At 39.9% G+C, this 17,936-nt stretch overlaps 2 protein-coding genes across 3 annotated transcripts in view; both read left to right on the top strand.

Annotated features, from left to right (window-relative positions):
- Dtx3l (deltex E3 ubiquitin ligase 3L) overlaps positions 1-17,936 on the top strand; it is a 795,722-nt gene that overhangs the window by 505,567 nt on the left and 272,219 nt on the right. The window lies entirely within an intron of this gene.
- The window catches only part of Sec22a (SEC22 homolog A, vesicle trafficking protein), a 51,470-nt gene continuing 35,896 nt past the window's right edge, over positions 2,363-17,936 (top strand). The window contains exons 1-2 of one of the 2 annotated variants that reach the window (XM_051191408.1): positions 2,363-2,479; positions 8,918-9,116. In XM_051191408.1, the coding sequence (XP_051047365.1) occupies positions 8,935-9,116 (182 nt within the window). In that variant the 5' untranslated portion in view covers positions 2,363-2,479; positions 8,918-8,934. The other variant, XM_051191407.1, reaches the window with a different exon arrangement.

The raw sequence follows: 17,936 nt of genomic DNA, 5'->3' as shown, positions 1-17,936 counted from the left end.
AGAGTTGCTCTTTAAGCCCACACAGTAGGCCCAAGAGGACCTTCATTTACACTTCTGGTGCTTTCTCTGCTATTCTGCTCTCAAATTAAAGCTCTTTTAATCTAATTTCCATCCCCTCCTTACCTTGAGGCTGTAACTCTGATTCTAGCTTGTGCTTCCATAATTAACCCAAAAAGCAATCTGAGGAAATCTGGAGGATCAGCCTGCTGGCTTCTTTCTATGAATACAATGTGACTCTGATGTAATTGGAAAATGCCTGCAGGCATTTGTTTCTCAGGCGGGGTCTATTTCTTTTGATCATGCTTTGAGACTTTGTCTGATAATAGTGACACATGTGTGTCTGAGTTACTCCTAACACTTTAAAGATATTAAGTTTCTACACCAAAAATTAATATAAATCACAGGCATACAGCTTAAGGATGTGTTGTTAACAGGTCACAATGAATAACCTGTGTCTAGATCAAGAAAAATACCAATTTTCCACTTCAAATACTAATAACACCCAAGGGAACCAACATCCTGCCTTTGATAACTATATAGTTATTTTTAAATATTATATAAGTGGAGTCATGTAACATCTGTTTTTGTGTCTGGCTAGTTCAGTCTTGTGATTTGTAATTAGCTGTAAATTGTTCTTTTCCCTTATACTACATGAGTAGTCTATATCATCTATTTACTCTAAAGACACACACACACACACACACACACACAACACACACAACACACACACACACACACACAACACACACACAACACACACACACACACATATCTGTTGAAAGTATATCTCAAGAGTGGAATTCTATGTTAATTCATACTAAGAACTGGAAAATGCATAGTTTAGATCTTCCCTCTTAGCCCTAAGCATACTTATCCAAAACTGCTTGACATTCCCATTTCTAGGTCTCTCAAATTTAGCATAGCCCCCCCCACATTCGCTATTCTTTGTGAATCTAAATGGCTTCTTAACCCATCTAGTTACCTAGGAAGCAGTCTTTAATATTCCCACCCCCCTTTTAACCTACTCCAGAAAGTAAGTCCATTAAGTCCCATGAATTCCACCTATGATTTATTCATGTCTTGAAATTATCTATCTTTTTCTACTTCTACTGTCATCCTAGTTTAAGCCATCATCATTTGTGACTTTGACCAATGCAACTGCCTCAAAAGTGACCTATCAGTAAGCCTTCTTGCCCTCCATAAGCAGCAGAGTGAGCTTTAAAATATGCAAATCAGATCCCACTTAACAGTCTTCATTAGCTCCTCATTGAGCTTAGGGCATGTTGCGGATTACAGTCTGAACTGCATAAAGTAGCCAAAGAGAGTTTTAGCCCTTGCCTCATCTCAGCCTAATCTTCTTGCTCTTACATACTCCCTGTTTTAGGATTTCTACTGCTGAAATTCAACATGGTGACCAAAAACAACTTGGGAGTGAAAGGAAGTAAGGGCAGGACCTCAAGGCAGGAATCTGGAGGAAGAAACTTGTGCTTTCTCGCACAACCCAGGACTACCCTCAGGTGTGACATTGTTCACAATGGGCTGGGCCCTCCTGTAGTAATCATCAATCATGGCAACATCCCACAGACTTGTCCCCAGGCCAATTTTATGGAGGCCTTTTCTCAATTAAGATTCCATATATGTTAAGGTTTGTATCGAGTTGACAGACACCAATCAGCACATCTTCCTAGGACAATCTAAAATTTCACAAATCATGTTTCCTGGGCCTAGAACATTCTTAAAGGTCCCTTAATATGCCTTGACCTTAAAGGCATTTACTTATTTAGGGAGTTCTTCCCTGACAATTCGTCATCGCACCTATTAATTTTTCTTCACTGTACCAATCACAATGTATATTTCTGTGCTAGTTTTACGCTAATGCCTCTTGCTCCTACTACACCTTAAAAGGAGTGCTGTGTACATTCCTGTATAACATGCTTAACATGCTGCTTGCCACTTGATAGGCATTCAATATATGCTCGTTTAATAATACAAGACCTCTCCAAGGCTGGGCGGGGCTACTGGGGCCAGGATCCGTCTTTTGTCTGTCTTGGAAAGTTTCTTTGTGTAGTGGCTGACACGGGGGGCGGGGGAGTGGGGAAGGTCCTTTCTCTGTTCACCAGAGAGAGCTTTTCCTCTGTCCCAAGTGGCGCATGAGAGAAATTGCTTCCAGACACAAAGCAGCAGGTAGAGGAGATTAGCCTTATTTCCGAGGGACAGCCTAATTCTGTCCTCAGGAGACGAGGGATTCTCCTGGTGCAGGTGCTTGAGAATCTGCCAATCTCCGCTGGAGGGGGCGGGGATAGGGCGGGCCTCGGAAGGGGGCGGGTCACTGGGTGCTTCCCACGGAGCCTGATTGGCCCGAGCGAGCTCCGCCGGCATCAGCCACGTTGGACACGGGCAACCCCGCTGGGAGGGCCCCCCCGGCCCCACAATGCACTGCGTGGCGCGTCACTCGGAGCGGCGAGTCCCAGCGCGACAGGTACGGCCCGGCCCCTCTTTTCACCTCTTCAGGGTCTCCGGGATTTCTGGCCGGCCGCTCGCGCCGCTCTCGGCGTTCCGCCTCGGCCTGACTGGTACTTTCCGAGCCGGAGCTGAGCGGCGGTGGCCGCGGAGTGTGTGGGTCCCGAGTCCCTGAGACCTAGGGCTGCCAGCCGCGCGGGCGGCGGTTACTGTTTGGCAGGCCTGTCCCAGGATGGGCGGACGCTGTCGGGGCGGCTGATGGGGAGCGCGGGCGCCCCGGGCTGCCAGCGAGCGGACCCACTGCCCTAGATGTCAGAAGCACACGGATTCACCCGGGCTTGTAGGTGGCCCGAGAGAGCTTGAGGTGGCATTCCTAGTTCTTTTTTGGGCGGGGTAGCTTGTACCAGTGGTGTACCCGGCAATTTGTGGAGTGTGAATGGGCGCCGAGGTCGGAGATCGCCCATGTTGGCTCAGGGACTCCCCCCCCCCCTTCCAGGTCCTGTTTAGTGGTTCTTTGCGACACTGTGTGGCAGAAAAGAGACCCGAGTAATTGGCTCCACAAGTGGGGTTCTTCGGAGGAGGCCAAGCTGTAGCTTGTATGAATCTCTCTCAGTAATAGCAGCTTAAGACTTGATTGCCTGGTGCTTAGCTTCCAGGGTCAGCATCACCTGGAGCAGGTGGAACTCTTCAGAACCCGCCTCAGCTGTGCTTAATTTAGGGCAGAGTCCTGTGTCTGCTGACCACGCCGGACGAGATAAAATTCCAGCTGATGAGCAGAACAAACATTTTAAAAACCGGAATCAATTCCGTGTTACTGGTACCCACTCAGTTGCCAGCACTGTGAGAAGTTAGGCGGTGTCTTAAATATTACTTAGAACTTCTGGTGTGTAGAGAAGATTAAGAACTGAACCGGACACCCATGACCATGTCCAAAGTTATTGAGGCGTCTGGCTTTTCCCACTTAAGACGACCATGCCAGTTTGGTACTTTACTTCTAGAGACTGCTTAATGTTTAAGGATGTTTAAGGTATGAAAAGAAACTCATGTCAGAGAGATACTTGTGACCTTCCTCTCCGTGTAGATAAGAAGTTAGGGTATGTTTAGAGGCAATGTTTCCTGGAATTGTTAGAATCAGACCCCCTACTTACTCATCTAGGAGCTGAATAAATGCCTTAAGCTTTTAAAAGGACTCGTGTTTCCTCTAAAGCAAAATGAAACTAATACCTAACCTCGGAGGTTCCTGGAAGGCTCAGATGAGGTGTATGAAGTGCTTGGTCTGTAGAGCATAGGCAACCTGTCTGTAGTAAGGACGGCAGAATACTTAAAATAGAACTTTTAGTAGATGGCAGGCAGTGCCAGGTGCTTTTCATGAGCATAGAACTTAGAGGCTGTTAGTGCTCTTGAGAAGAGCCTCATGAGACAGGGTCTACTAGCAGCCACAGTTCAGAGGTGAAGATATTGAGGTTTGGAAAGCAAAGCTTAAGTCAAGATAATGTGACAAGTATGTGGTAGAGTCTGGCTTTAAATCTGGGAATGACTTTTTTGTTCTTTATTTAATTTGCACTGTCTGTGTGTGTGTGTGCGCGCGCACACGCACGTGTGCATGTGTATGCCTGTATGTATATTCATATGTGTGTTGGCACACTGTTGTGTGCAGGTGTGTATGAAGGTTGTTGATGTCCAGTGTCTTCTCTGATTGCCCTCCTCTTAATGGAGGTAGGGTCTTTTTTTATATTTATTTTATTTTATTTTTTTGATCTGCAGCTTGCCATTTCCCAGAAGTCCAGCTAGACAACCTGCCTGAAGATTTTGTCTCTTTTGGATAACCTAGTTGCCTAGTCTTCACTTAGTTCTAAGAATCTGGACACTAGTCCTCATGATTGCGTAATAAATTTTTAGCCACTGAGGCATCTCCCCAGCCTGAATTTGACTTTTTAATTACTATACTGTGTTGCTTTCATAGAAAATGTCCCTATTTATTACTATTTTAAAATGATCAGCTAAGCCAGGTCTTATGCAAACATGTAATTCTAACACTTGGGAGGTGGAGACCGGATCAGGAGTTCAAGGCAAGCCTTGGCTGCATAGTGAGTTCAAACCAGGCTGAGGCTTTGTGAAGCTTTGTTTAAACTGAAAAGCACAGTGATGAAGATTTGTGAGAATTTAGGCTTAGGTATCAGTCCTGCCATATATTAGAGGTGAAGTTGAGCAAATGTCAGTTTTCTCATTTATGAAATGGAAGTTATACTTACCTATCTGAACTCTATGGTACTGGCATCCGCACATATGTTAGTACCTGTCTCTAATTGTGAGTATATTCTGTGGAGCTTGAGGTTTTACACATAGTGTTTAGTGCAGGTGCCCACAATAGAAGCAAGCAGCAAGGACAGTACTGACAAAACATCACAATAAATTATGATAGTCCTTGGTACTCCTTTCTTTTATTCAGTCTCCCAGCCTGAGCATTGCAATTAATATGGTCAACTAAGTTCATCAGTCTAACTCCACCCTTTGCACTCCATTATAATTCTCACAGATTTCAGCATTATTAAGTTAACAAAAATATGTAGCAACTTAGTTTTTCCAAATTTTGGTGCTATCATTGATGTAAAATGGTTTGTCAAGATGAGGCTCATTTAAAAGAGCAAACCTCCAAAATAATTTAATACACACATGTAAATAGAACAAAAAACTTAACTTATTTTAATTAGGTTTGGGGGGGGACCCCTTATGTCTCAAAACTGATTTTGTAGACTTGTTGTTTAAAGTATAGGACAGCCAGTTGAGAGATTGGTTTGGTACTTGGTAAATAAGAAATAGTACAGGAGTGATCCAGATAAGCATCCTGAAAGTGGTACTTGAGCTTGGGATGAGATTAACTCAAAAGGTGAGTGAGCCCAGCATAAAACATCTGTTAAAAACTATTCCATTTAAATTTCACTACCTTTTTGGAAATACCTCTTGACATTTTGAGCCCAAGATCATTGCCTGACAGCCTTCTGAAGGAGAGGGGTCAACTTAAGAAGTTGATAAGTGTTCCCTTAATTGATGTTTGGGGACTTTCCTTATTCTTTGCAGCTCTCTCTAGATTCTAAGTTGCACTCTTCCTTCTATAATTGCTGCTGGAAGGAAATGCTGAGCATTCCTTGGACTTTCTGTGAGGTCTCTATTATCTACAGACAGCTCTATTTTTTTATTTTTTATTTTATTTTATTTGTGAAGAAAAGAGCAATGCCTGAAAAATGTATCTATGGCCCTGGTAGGAAAAAGCTGTTGTCCTTTCCAAAGCTTCCCTCTCCTTTATTTAGTTCTGTCTCTTCTGTGATTTTCTCAGCCCACCCTGCATAGCTCTGCCTTCATATAGGCACATTCCTGTTTTTTTTCTGTTTATTTTTATTTTAATATACTCCCATACGAATCCAAAGTAAAACTTTTAAAAAGGGTGGCATGAACAGTTGAAAGAGACTGCTTATCCTAAGGTGATTAGAGTCTGTAAATTAGTTAAAACTTCATTGTTCATTGGCTATTTATCCTAGTTGTTTTTTCTTGTTTTCTTTTTTACTCCTATTGTTGTTCTTCTCATTCTTGTATTGTTCTTGTTCTTCTTGGTGTTCTTTTTCTCATTAATTGGTTTGGATTATAAGTCAAATTACTCTGGGTAGGTGGAGTGGGGGTTAACTTTTTCTCCATAGAAAAAAAGTTTATCTACTGTAAGTATAAACAACCCCCTGATAGCCTTTTAGGGTATTGACAGAAGTGTTCTGCTTCTGTTTACTAGAAATCTATTTCTTTTCTTCTTCTTCATCTTTTTTCTTTCTTTCTTTTTTTAAGGAATCTCTGAATGCATGTTTGTCAATATTTATTTATTTATTTATTTATTTATTTATTTATTTTAAGCCAGGGCCTTGTTATATAACCCTGTCTGGCCTTCAACTCATGATCCCCCCTTTTCCTGCCCTCCTAAGTGTTAAGGTTATAGTTATGTGTCACTTTACCTGGTAAAATAGCAGGTCTTATCCTTCATGAAACACTTGTTAAACTTATCACATCAGGATTTTATTACATTATTAAAACTTTTCTTTTTAGAAAGCTTTGAGTTGTGTTGTATTCTGTCATGTGGACATACTATAATTTATTTACTTAATTGTCATCCTATGTTGGGTTTTAAGATTATTTTAAATTATTTGATTGTAAGAATATCTCTCTAAATTTTTATCTGGATTTATGATTATTTTCCTTGGGGCAAGTTAATTTAAATTTACTGCTGAACATAGTGGTAAGCCCTTGTAAGCTCAGTACCCAGGAAGCTGAGTCAGAAGGCCTACTCTACAGCCTAGGCTACATATGAGTTCCAGGCCAGCCAGGACTACATAGCAAGACAATGTCTTTAAATCACCAGTATTTACTGTTAATGCTTTTATTTTTAATTCTCAAATTTATTTTTAAATTTATTCTGTGAGAGTTTCATGCAATGTATTTTGACCATATTCTTCCCCTGCCCCCCCCCCAACTTTTCTTAGATCTTCCCCCATTTTATTACCCACCCAATTTAAAGTTCTCTGTCTCTTCTTTCTCTCCCTCTTCGAGATAGTGTTTCTCTGGCTGGCCTGGAACTCCATCTGTAGACCAGGCTGGCCTCAAATTCAGAGATCTGCCTGTCTCTAGCTCCTGAGTGCTGGGATTAATAGCATGTACCACCACACTGAGCTTCTTTCTCTCTCAAACAAACAAACCCACTAAAACCAAAATAATATCAACAAAAAACCCAAGGAGTCCCGTTTGTATTCTTGAGCATGGGGCTTGCCTGGAGTGTGGTTGATACTATGCTTAGTGTGCCCCCCCCCATTAAAGAATTAAACTAATTTTCCTTCTACCAGCAGCAACTATCAGTTGCTGTTAGCTTGGCTAGATTTTGTCTGTCTTGAGTCTGTGCAGTTCTTATATACGCTGTCACAGTCTCTTTGAGCTCCATATGTACATCTGCCCTGTTTTATCTGGAAAATGTTATTTCCTTGAAGTCATTCTTCACCTCTGGCTTTCACACCCTCCCACCTCCATTCTCTTCTACATAGATTCCTGAGCCTTGAGGGGACATATATATGAAGATAAAGACATCCCATTTAGGACTGAGTGCACCAAAGCCTGTCACTTTCTACACATTGTCCAGTTGTGAGTCTCTGTGTTAATGCCATCTACTCTAAGAAGCAGCTTTTCTGATAAGGATTGAGTGATAACACTATTTAGGTATAGAGATTGTTTTACTTTGGTATCCATTTAACAGAATAATCATAGTAGGTTTCGCCTAGGCACCATGCTATTCAGTCTTGGTCCTTGCCCTCATTACACTGTTAGGTATGGGTTCCATTTCATGGAGTGGATCTTAAATTCGACTAAAAAAAAAAAAAAAAAGATTGGTTACTTTCATAACATTCTGCCACTATTGCACCTCTGGGCATAACCTATAGGCAGTTCATTATTAGAGCTTATGTGGTTCATAGCTAGGTTAAATTGACTATTACCTTTCTCCAGTAGCCTGTATAGCACCTTCTAGCACTATGAACACTGGCCTGTAGGGGTGAAGCGTGTGTGCACCACAGTGTATATGTGGAGGTCAAAGGATAACCTAAGGCAGTGTTTCTCAACCTGTGGGTCACAACTCCTTTGGGGATTAAAGGACTCTTTTTACAGGGGTTGCCTAAGAACATCAGAAAACAGATATTTACAATTCATAACAGTAGCAAAATTGAAGTTATGAAGTAGCAATGAAAATAATTTTGCAGTTGGGTGTTACCAAATGAGGAACTGTATTAAAGAGCTACAGCATTAGGAAGGTTGAGAACCACTGACCTAAGGTCTTGGTTCTTGCATTCCCACCTTGTTTGAGACGGGGTCTCTTGTTCACTGCTGTATATACCAGAGTAGCTGGCCTCAGAGCTTCTAGAGATCTCTGTTTCCAACTCCCATCTTCCTGGAGGAGCCCTCAGGGATTATAGGGATTATATTTACTCATATAGTTATGTCTTGATTTTTCATGTGATCTGGAAGCCAAACTCATGTCATTAGATGGCTTGCTCTGCAAATGTTACCCACTCAGCAATCTCCCCAGTTTGCAAATGTTGTTTTCAAAAGCTTGTTTGTGGGCTGGAGTAGATCAGTGGTTAAGAACACTTATTCTTGCAGAAGACCCCAGTACCCATGTAGCTGCTCACAACTATCTCCATTTCCAACATACCAATGCTTTCTCTGTTTTCCAAGGGCACCAAGCACATACATAGTGCACATACACACATGTAGGTGGCACACACTCAGATACATAAAATAAAAATGTAATTTAAAAAAGCTTGTTAAAATATATTGTCATTTTAATTAATACTCTAGTTACTACTAATTTAGAACATTTTATAAATGCTTGCCAACTTTAGCCTTGAGTTTTATTTAATCTAAATATTTGTTTTAGGTCTTCTGTGGGTTGAAATGTCTATGATTTTATCTGCCTCCGTCATTCGTGTCAGAGATGGATTGCCGCTGTCTGCATCTACTGATTATGAACAGAGCTCAGGAATGCAGGAGTGCAGAAAATACTTTAAAATGCTCGCAAGGAAACTTGCTCAACTTCCTGATAGATGTACATTGAAAACTGGACATTATAACATCAAGTAAGACCTCTGTTTGTTTCGTTAGAGTTACTTGCCTAGAGGTTGTCATTTTAATGGAATTTAAGTGGTTGCAATAGAAATGCACATTTTATTAACTCAGGAACTTGCAAGTCAACACTTATGTTCTGAATTTACACTAAGTAATAGTCATGATGCTATCAACCTTTTTTTGCAGAATCTTTGGATTTGATTCTGGCTTTAGAAGACTTTATATTACTTTTGCAGATAATGCTTCCTATGAAATGCTTGATAAGTATTAGATGAAGTTTGTTGCAGGCAAATTGTATGGAAAATGCTAAGAAGTGAAGTTTTATTCTACAGGGAGGGCAAATTATCCATCTGTCTGTTCTTTAAGACTGGGTGCTAGGATAAAGTGTGACTTTAATCTGTGATGATTGAGTCTTCAGGAAGAATGATATTTGAATGGAAACTTTAATAATGAAAATAAGGCAGCTATATGAAGGGTCCTATGAATGAGGAATAAGGCCATACACAGCCCATACATGACCCTGATAGGCTTAAGGAATGTGAAGGAAAAAGAAAAGTTAAGAATCATATGTAGATTTTTGGCCTTAGAAACTGCATGCATAATAGGGCTAAAATGAGAAGATTGGAGGGGTTAATTGCATTTCATTGGTAAGAGTTGTGTTTGGACATGTTAAATCTAAGTTGCCCATTAACCCAGTCAAGGGGCACAGTCAGCTGGATGTGTGAGCCTGAAGCTTAGCAAAGGTGACAAATATGGGAGATTTAGATTTGGTAGTTAGTTTATGATTTGTAATTACTGTGTGAACAAATTATATCATTTTGGACAGCATCCATATGAAACAATTAGAGAACAATTAGTTAACTTGGGGGAGGGGCAGGATGCTAATTATGAACATAAAAGGAAGCCAGATAATGACAAGGTCCATGTAGGGTATATAAGCAAAGAACTTTATTATTAAACTGAGACAGTCTTGTTTTGAAGAATTACAATTCGCCTAAGGCAGGGCAGGGTATCACATCCCAAGTGTAGGGAAGAAGCAGTATATGTGATACTGCACAGCAGGTGTGTTAAGTTGTTTGACTTGGTGCCAATGGATGAAGATTTGAAGGTACTATGAGACAAGTTTGATAACTAGTGTGGGACTGGATCCTGGATTGTTCTGAAAGTTCAATTTGAGGGAAGTTATTTTGATACAATAGGTTGCAGGTTCGAAGAAAAGTCACTTGATTAAAAAACAAGCATAGGGAGTGGGAAGTGGCACATGTCTTCACTTCCTGCACCCAGGGACAGAGGCAAGCAGATCTAGAAGTTCCAGGCCATCAAGGACTACATAGTGAGAGTCTGTCTGAAAACAAACAAACGAAAACCCCAAAAACAACAAAACCAAACCTAAGACTGCAGAACATGGAGTAAAACAGGAAGTTTGAGAGAGAGAGATAAGACAGAGAGGTCAATTTAGTACTCCATTGTGAAGTTGGAAAATAAATGTACAAATGAGAAAGAAAATGCCAAACGGAAGAAATGGTCAGGCCTGTTGAGGTGTGGAATACTGGAGATGAAGCTTTAGAATTGAACAGAATAATACTGTCCTCAGAAATGAGCAGTTCTTGGAGAAGGATTGTTTAGGATGTGAGGAGGAGAGATGATGAAGAAGTCCTATTGATTTTTTTTTTTTTTTTAGACAGGGTCTCACAGTGTAGTCCTGGCTAGTCTTGAACTCACTCAGTAGACAGTCTGGCCTGGAACTCTTGAGATCTGTCTGATTTTTACCTCCCCAGTGTTGGGATTAGAGGTGTGTACCACCATACCTGGCTTTCATGAGATCTTTCCAATTGAGATGCTCTAACAGAAGTGGTGATAGGGATTTTAGAACCATTCACATAGATAAGGTGCAAATTTTGAGGGCAGAAATGCCCACTGAATTTAGAGCGAGCTAGAAAAGAACTTTAGAGAATGTTTACAATTACTTAGATCACTTAGTAACTGTAAAATAATAGGATGTTGCATTTAATTGGAGTTTTGAGGATTTACCAAGAAAATAACATATTGATGATATTGGTTAAATTGTATCTAAAATGGTGTTTTAGCCTGCTTCTACTTAGATGAAGACAAGGACTTGAAACATTGAAGCATTCAGGTAGCAGGCTTTTAGTGCCCTCTGTCATTCTCAGTTCCATTTGTTCTCAGGGAGTGAGATAGACTTGTTAAAGTTATTGGAGATTGGCTTGAAGTACATGTTAATATTGGTAACTACCTGGCATTAAAAACCAAATCTTTTGGTTTCTGTCTTGCTGTATTTTCTTAAAAGCAATATAAATGCAGTAAATTTTTACTATGTCCCAATTCTGTTTAGTCATGAATTTTATATATCTATACATCTATCTCTATCTATCTATCTATCTATCTATCTATCTATCTATCTATCTATCTATCTATCTAATCAATCCAGGAGGATAAATGAAGAAATCTGAAGAAAGGAGTAGATTTAGGAGAATAAAAAACAGAGGTACCATTTTCTGAAGATGCAAACACATAGCCTTTGCATTTGTTAGAATCGACCTGCAAAAGCTGTTCTGAATTTCTTTGTGTCCAAGGCAAGGTGGGAGAGTCAGTCAGTAGATAGTCACAGATTCAGTTTTCCTGTCCCTGAGAAGTAATGCCCATAAAAGAAGCAGCATTTGACTAGCATTCCTCCAGAAGCCATAGTAGTGAGCTTTTTGTGTTTTTTCCCTTATATTCCTTGGTATGAAATTTATTTTTTTAGATTGATTCACTGATTGGTTGAACTTTAGCTTTAAAAATTGCTTTTAGCACTTGGAAGGCAGAGGCAGTGGATCTCTGTGAGTTGGAGATCAGCCTGGTCTACAAAGTGAGTTCCAGGACAGCCAGGGCTGCTACACAGAGAAATCCTGTCTTGAAAAACCAAAAAGAAAAAAGAAATTTAAAAATTGCTCTTATATTTGCTTTGTGAATATGTGTGCACATACATGGTGTCTATACTGCTGCATATACCACAGCTGTTGGGAGCTGGCTCTCTTCTTCCACCATGAGTGTTTCAGAGATCCAACTCTGGTCATCAGGTGGAAGTAAGTGCTTTTACCTGCTGAACCATCTTGCCAGTGTAGGCAGATTTTTCTTTACCACCAACCAGTTCTCAAATAACCACACCAAGGCTTATTAATTGTAAATGCTCAGCTGATAGTTTAGGCTTGTTTTTTAGCTAACTCATATAACTTAAATTAACCTATCTCTATTAATCTATGTGCTGTCCTGAGGCTTATTTACCTTTTGTGTATACTTCCCATCCTGCTTGCTCTGTGTCTCATGGCATCTTCTCCTGACTCTGCCCTTCTTTTTCCCAGCATTCTCTCTGCCCCCAAAATCCTGCCTCAGGATTGTTTTGTTTTGTTTTTTGTTTTGTTTTGTTTTGTTTTTTGTTTTTGTTTTTGTTTTTTTTTTCAGAAAGTATCTTATTGTGTGCGTTAGCTGGCTTCAAATTTGTGATGATCCTCCTGACTCTGCCTCATGAGTTCAGAATTACAGGCTCACACACTGTGCCTAGCAAAACAAAATGTTTTAAGATAGAGGTTAGGAGTGGGGAAGGTCAATAGGGGTCCAATCTGGTGTGATCCAAGAATATGGTTCAGATATATGTAAATTCATAAATTACATACCTTTTATAATGAGGCATAAAAAGCCATCTCTGCATGTTGTTTTTGTAGTCAAGCTTTTAAAAGGGGCTGGAGAACAGAACTTTAAGCTGTAGTCCCAGAAAAGAACCTGATTTCATGTATTTTTTCTCATTAATGAGAGATCCTATTAGTTGGTTTCTAGGCTGTTAGGGTATTCACAGTATGTGGCAGCAAACTCAGTCTGATATAAATTGGCAATTATTTGTATTACTTGACTTAAAATTTTTATTTTTCATGACCTTCTTTTTTTCTCCCTGCTGTGAGTTAGATGTAACTTAAGGGCTCTGCAGTAGTAACATCATGGCACACAGCCTGAAGCTGCCACCAGGCTGCCTTTCTTTGTCTTGACCATGCTAACTATCCCTCTTTCTTTTAAAGTCCAGCTAATAGCCTGCTTGTTTTGAATCACCTTCTTTCCCATTACTAGTATTTCATTTTTCTTATGATCTCACTGTCTTCACAGGTTGCATGTAGAATTTGTTTGACTGTTGTTTTTCACTATTTAAATATTAAGTTCCCTAATTTGCTCTCTGTAATTGGGTTGTAATTCATTGAAGTAATTGACCCACCACAGCTTAACCTATTTAACTATAAATATATATATATATATATATATATATATATATATTTGTAATTGAATGTGTGTGAGTAAAGTGCTGTATACACGTGAATTTGTACATGTGAGTGCGGTACCCTTGGAGTCCTGAAGAGGGGGCCAGATCCATGGGGGTTGGAGTTTCAGGCTGTAATGAGCCATTTGACGTGGGTGTTAGGAACAGAACCCAAACCCTCTGCAAGTAGTACATGCTCCTAACTATAGAATCACCTCTGTAGCCCAGTCTAACCTGTTTTAATTCTTCATATTTTAGTATAATGCTTTTCAAATCTGTTTTGAAATTGGGTGTCAGAGTAACTAAATTATAATAGTAGGCTAAGCCACTTCGTCTCTTACATGAACATCTAGGGTGACCTGTCAGGGAAAGACTAGAGTTTGAAGGGGGAAATATAAGACTAGTAATGTTTAAAATTAAGAGAGCTCTTTTAATTTTCTCCCTTTCTATATGGGGAAAATGATGGGTTTTCTGTGACTGCAGTGGCCTGAAGGCCATTTTGCTGGTAAAGCACATTAGTGCAATGCATTGCACATGTCATAGCAGCAGCCTTAGTTTGCTTCCTGTTGCTATAATAAACACCTTGATCAGAAACAGCTTGGGGAGAAAAGGGTTTATTTGCCTCACACTTTCTGATCACAGTCCATTATTAGGGAGGCCAGGGCAGGAACTCCAGAAGGAGTACAGCTTGCTGGCTTCTCCCAGGCTCACAGTCAGCTGTCCTTTTTCATATGGCCAGGGTCATCTGCTTAGGGATGGCCATTCTGATGAAGGCAATTCCTCAGTTGAGGTTCCCTCTTCCCAGGTGTGTCAGGTTGACAGTGACACTAACTATGACAGATATTTTAGGAATTTGCAGGGCTCCCAACCATGGAAATAAGTCTGTTTTCTCCAAAAGGGTTGTTTAGCTTTGTAGAAACTTTATTGGTTGGTCTTGTTGATGGAGCAGAGCAGGGTAGAGTGTGAGAGTGTCCAGTTGTGTAATTTTGCATTACACAGTGGTATGATAGTGATATAGGCATAGGAATTGTTATTTCCCTTATGCTGTAATAAATATCTGATGAATATACTAACTTTATTATTTTAAAAATGGCTAAAGCAATCATTATGAAAATTGTGTCCTATGAGGCCTTAAAACCCTAGGGTTGGCTTTGGAGTTAAAAAAATCAGATTGTGTCTGTGAGCTCTCTCTTAATTTTGAGACACTGATCTTATAAAAAGGCAGATGTCCTTTGGGACCCAGTCTTTCCCACTACGAATTTTAATGGAACAATGTAATTGTTTTTTCACTGGAGTTCATTTGGAGTCAGTGAGGCTGCAGGCCTTTTAGGTGTCTCTTTGCCTGTTTTTCTTTTGTCCCTAAACTACTTCCAACTAAAAATGCTATTGTAGGCCTCCTGTCATTTAGTCCCAGTCAGCAGCAGGTCTTTCCTTTCACTCCTGGGTCATATTTTCTGATTACTGGAGTTGTAGCTTGAACAATTGCCTAATTATTCACCACCTGCAATTAGCAGACACTTTACTTAATGCTGTCACTAACTTTGCAGAGGCTCTGTGCATTTCTGGTTAAGTGGACTGCTTTTCTATTGTGAGTACAGTCTCACAACTCACATCAGTTTAAACAAAAGCAAAATATGCTGTGAAAGCTGGCTTGTCAGGCACTGGCCCCAGGATTCCTCCTTCTGTCGATTTTCTGTTCTCCTTTGGGAGATTAGGAAACACTTAGCAGTTGCAAGCTTATTTAGTGGAGCTGAGCACCTGCCTCCCTTGAAGTCAAGAGCAGGACTTTTCTGAACTAGTATTGTGGTTAGGAAGGAGGAGCTCTCACAATAAGCCTGCTCACACTCATTTCCTTACATGTGATTTGACTTAGCTTCATATGCTATATGGTAAGCTAGAAGACTTCTCTTTAGGGAAGGGAAGAAGGGTTGCTGGTAGAGAGCCCTTAACAGTGTATCACTTTTCCAGTGTGACAAGTGAGACTTCTGACAGAAAGAAATTCCCCTCAAGTATAAAGTCAATGAACAGTAAGTTGGCGGGACCTCAGCCTTGCCTTTTGGCTTCATGATCTCTGATAAGTTTTGTGACCTTTCCCTTATTCCTTTTGTGACCACAGGCATTCCCAGTTTTCCTAATCTTTTAACTTTTTGTGGAGGGAGGAATTAACCAGGTTAAAAAAGAGTAAGTGAAGAACTACTTTTGTCTTTACTGTTGAGAAATCAAGAGTATGTGTGAAGCCTACATCATTGTCTCATCAAGTTTAAAGATTAGGTGTAGTAGGGAGTATTTTATTTGGCAGGGAATGCAGCTATAAAGCTACCAAGCCACTGGAGAGGACATAGCTAGTACAACCTACTTCCCTGTTTGCCTTATTGCTAGCATCACATTACTTTTGTGCTCTTTATTATGAATAAACTCATAATCTGGCCTAGAAAGCAAATTACTCTTCTATTATAGTTTCCGTGGGAAAATGATATTCAGAACTCTGACAGTGTGATCTCTCTGGGCTCCTTAAAACTCTCAAAGACTCCTTTATCTTTCTAAGTTGACGTTGCCTGGTATACTACATATGAATAAACATTTTTATATTTAATGAGGCTAAAATTAAAGGATGAAATGGGTCTTTTATTCATGGACTTTTAATTCATGATTTGGCTCTTCCTCATTAGTGAATAATTGAAATTTGGCCTTTGTGGGAGAAGGATAAATGAAGAAATATGAAGATCTTGGTACAGTGTTGTATGTGGTAGACAGTTCTCTTTCCATTCTGTCTCACTGATGGCAGTCTTTTGTTTTAAATTTATTTTATATTAGACATTTATAGGACAACAGGTATGCTTAGTTTCATAGTGTCAAATCTTTTAATTTAATATTTATTTTAGTAAAATTTTTGTGGAAGGTTCTATTTCAAAAGTACTTTTTTTTTTTTTAAAATACTTTAACAGAGAGTACATGCTATGGAGAACTTTTCTGCACCCAGGAAAGCTATTTAATGGGGGGTGTGGCTATGAAGGATAAGCAGAATTTCTATGAGTGATATTAAAAATCATTATGTCATTTAAAAATAGTTTGCTATATATTTTATCATCTAGCTTGCTATTTATTCTCTCCCTCCCCTCCCTCCTTCTTTCTCTCTCTCTCTCTCTCTCTCTCTCTCTCTCTCTCTGTGTGTGTGTGTGTGTGTGTGTAATAATTGGTAAATCTTTGGTAATTGTATTTCACAAACTCTTGACAGTCAAGGACCTTGTTTTTGACATTAAACATTTTTTTACAATTTATTTTTATGTACATTGGTGTTTTTCTTGCTTGCATATCTGTGTGTGTGGGAGTGTTAGGTCCCCTGGAATTGAAGTTACAGACAGTTGTGAGCTGCAATGTGGCTGCTGGGAATTGAACCCAGGTCCTCTGGAAGAGCAGTCAGTGCTCTTAACCACTGAGCCATCTCTCCAGTCCCCGACATTAAACATTTTATAGTAACATTATAGACTACAGCTATCCTGTGACCTGCTGAAAGGAACATCATTGTTTTTACTATGTATTCATTTAGTGCAACAGTCCAGAATTATTTTAATAATGCCAGTATTTAATTGGGTATGTAAAGTTTCTTTGACACATTATATGTTAATATTATATGTTGTGGTCACATGCCCACCATAAAATTGTTTTCATTGCTACTTCATAACTGTAATTTTGCTACTGTTATGAATTGTAATGTAAATATCTGATATGCAGGATATCTGATATCTGCTCCCCCCAAAAAAGGGGTCATTACCCACAGGTTGAGAATCACTGCTTTAGATCACACACTCTTCAAAGGCCTTTAAGAACATGTAGGTGGGTGGGCCAGGGTTGGAGCACATGGAAAGTGGAGTGGATAATGTTCTGAAAGCTTTTCAGGATGGGGGTGACAGAGCTGGGAGTAAATTGGCACACTTGACGATCTGAAACAAGCTTCTGTGGGATGCAGAGAGGGAAGAAGAAAGTTGCAGAAGATGAAAAATTGGAAGGGCTTCCTGGCATGGGGATGTCTATATTATGCAAATTCTAAAGTCTGTAAGTGTCATTGATCTTCATGTAGTTGGGTGAAAAGGAAAGATTGATCTGTGGCTGAGAAGGGAAAAATTAATATCTATACACTGTGGAAGCTGGTGTGTTATAAAAAGATTACAGGCTCTGGAGTAAACTGTTTATCCCAGCTCTTGGTTTGTTGTGCTGGGTATAAAATGGCATAGGCTAGACAAGTATCCTATCAGTTGAACTATGTCACAGGCACACCATCTCTGCCTGGTAATAGTGTGGCCTTGGGTAAGTTACTTGACCTCTCTGATGCTCTTTATGTGCAAATGGACCCAGTAGTAGCCTTCTATTGTGAGGATGAATTAAAAATTTATGTAAAATATTCGGCAGTGGTCCCAGTAGTCAGCAAATGTACATGCTGTTGTTACTGTTGCTACTCTTGCCTTCCTCATGGCATAGTGTCTACATATGAAACATGAACTAAGTGAGATGGATGTGCACAGACAGCATC

The sequence above is a fragment of the Phodopus roborovskii genome, unplaced genomic scaffold (genome assembly GCF_943737965.1).
Source record: "Phodopus roborovskii unplaced genomic scaffold, PHOROB, whole genome shotgun sequence".
In the NCBI taxonomy this organism is placed as follows: Eukaryota; Metazoa; Chordata; class Mammalia; order Rodentia; family Cricetidae; genus Phodopus; species Phodopus roborovskii.
This window is presented reverse-complemented; position numbering and strand designations above follow the sequence as displayed.